We start from the raw sequence: 2,262 nt of genomic DNA, 5'->3' as shown, positions 1-2,262 counted from the left end.
GGGCCAAACTCAGACAAATGGGCTAAGTTTAGTTTGGGAAAACATGGACAGGTTGGACCAAAGGGTCTGTTTCCGTGCTGTATGACTCAATGACTCTGACAGCCTCACCCTTATCCATATTATACTGCATCTGCCACATTCTGGTCCATTCTCCTAGCGCATTAGTATCCATCTGTAACTCTTTCTCTCCTCCTCACAGTCTGCTTTCCCACCTATTTTAGTATTATCTGTCAATTTTAGAATAGAACAGAATCCTTACTGTGTGTAAACAAGCCACTTGGCCTAACAAGTCCACACCAACTCTCTGAATAGCATCCTACCCAGACTCACCCCCTTCACTCCCCTACCCTATCCCTGTAACTCTGCATTTCCTATGGCTAACCTACACATCCCTGGACACAATGGGCAATTTAGCATGGTCAATTAACCTAACCTGCACATCTTTGGACTGTGGGAGGAAACAGGAACACCCAGAGGAAACTCACACAGACACAGGAAGAATGTGGAAACTCCACACAGGCAGTCGCCCGAGGCAGGAATTGAAACCTGGTGCTGTGAGGCAGCAGTGCTAACCACTGAGCCACCGTGCCACCCCAAATTTTGCTATGTTACACTCTGTCCTTGCTTGCAGATTATTTACATACATTGGAAATAGTTGAGGTGTGAGAACTGAACCCTGCAGCACCTCACTGGTTACAGTTCGCCATCCAGAGAAGGGACTATTTATCCCGATCTTCTGCTTTCCGTCAATCAGCTTTATCCGAACCAATACTCTTCACTCCCTGGGATCTAACCTTCTGGATCAGTCTTTTATACGGCATCCGAGTCAGGAGTGTCTCCATCAAAACATTCCAGCTTTTCAAATAATGGCAATTCTGTATCCACACCAGCATGGTAGCTATCATAGAAGAGTCAATATGTGAAGATTTATAGTCACAAATATGATAAATAATCTTGTACAGGGACCTCTGACAAATTCTTTTTCCAGCATTTGTTCACCAAAGAACTCCTTCACAAACTTGGAGAACACAATTTGTTCAATGAAATCTTAAGTGTTGTACTTCAGCATATAGCAAGAGCTGACAGTTATCAAAATGCTGCAGGCAAACATTAACCATACAGACATTGCTTGAATGGTATATTTCTCACGGACAGCTCATCGCTATAAATCAAAAGTCACAGTTTATGACATGTTCATAAGATTCCCACACAAACAAAAGGAAAAGTCATTGCTTTTCACACTGATGTGACAAAGGGAAAAAGTGGACATTATTTATGGGAGCTTATGGTGAATATCACAATGTAAGATAATTGTACAATGGGCTTAATCTGGAATCTCTCATTCCTGGAGTTGAAGAAACTGGTGAACAGGCCCATATTAGACTCAGGAGAAACACCATCAATGAACCAGAACTTCACGTTGTTGCTTCAAAGATTTTGGTCAGCTTTGGCCAGCAATACTAAAGTAAGTAAAGAAGGGACTCAGGAGCACCAGATACCTTGTTTCGTGATTTTTACAATGAAATGGCAACTTCTCATTTAGAATGTAACCTCAAATTATTTTTATGTTGATTGATTTGTCTTACATTTGGATTGTGATACGCACCCTTATGATTTTCAGTTGAATACCTTCCACTCTTTACGGTCAACTGAAATACCCCATCCAAGAAAAATATGATTTAATAATTTCCCACTGACCTGAAAGGTGTCGACGACCCTATGAAGGAACTCGATGACAAATAGCGGCGGCACCTCACTCTGGATCACAGCCACGAAGAAGATACGATCACGATAGACGCTGATTAAGAAATGATGTGGAGTCGGGATAACCGGGGGCACGTTCTCCGACTCGTTTGCCTTCTCTTGCGCCTCAAAGAAATAATCGCAAACCGACCGGCTCACCACACTCTTCCAATGCTTCTCCAGGAAGATGTCCCCAGAGGAGTTAATGAGGAATAAACTGTGGATCATGATTCCGGAAGTACTCGACCAAGGATGCCTTAGCTCACGGTCCGAGTGGGGCTGTTCCACCCGCAGCCAGCTCTTCGTCGCTCTCAGGGTCACTAACTTCCGCCTGCTGCTCACTTTCCAATCGCTTCCGGGATCCCCTCTTGTCTCATTGGCCAACCCCTTATTAACTCCGCCCCACTTCTACCAACCAAATGATTGGAGAGTTAGAAGCGCACCCTCACTCGGTATCCATTCGACAAGTTTCTGTGCGTCCATTCAATGATCAGTGGTCACAGGAAAGGGAGATAACAA

The 2,262-nt window shown here is 44.0% G+C and overlaps 1 protein-coding gene across 1 annotated transcript; it reads right to left on the bottom strand.

Annotated features, from left to right (window-relative positions):
* Positions 1-587: 587 nt before the first annotated feature.
* Positions 588-2,094, bottom strand: LOC125482443 (AP-3 complex subunit mu-2-like). The gene is made up of 2 exons (XM_048594516.1): positions 1,699-2,094; positions 588-898 (listed from the first exon to the last, which is right to left on the bottom strand). The coding sequence occupies exons 1-2, from the start codon at positions 1,969-1,971 to the stop codon at positions 860-862; spliced, it is 312 nt and encodes a 103-aa protein (XP_048450473.1). The 5' UTR covers positions 1,972-2,094; the 3' UTR covers positions 588-859.
* Positions 2,095-2,262: the final 168 nt, after the last annotated feature.

This window comes from Rhincodon typus, unplaced genomic scaffold, assembly GCF_021869965.1.
Source record: "Rhincodon typus isolate 14 unplaced genomic scaffold, sRhiTyp1.1 hic_rhity00010406, whole genome shotgun sequence".
In the NCBI taxonomy this organism is placed as follows: domain Eukaryota; kingdom Metazoa; phylum Chordata; class Chondrichthyes; order Orectolobiformes; family Rhincodontidae; genus Rhincodon; species Rhincodon typus.
This window is presented reverse-complemented; position numbering and strand designations above follow the sequence as displayed.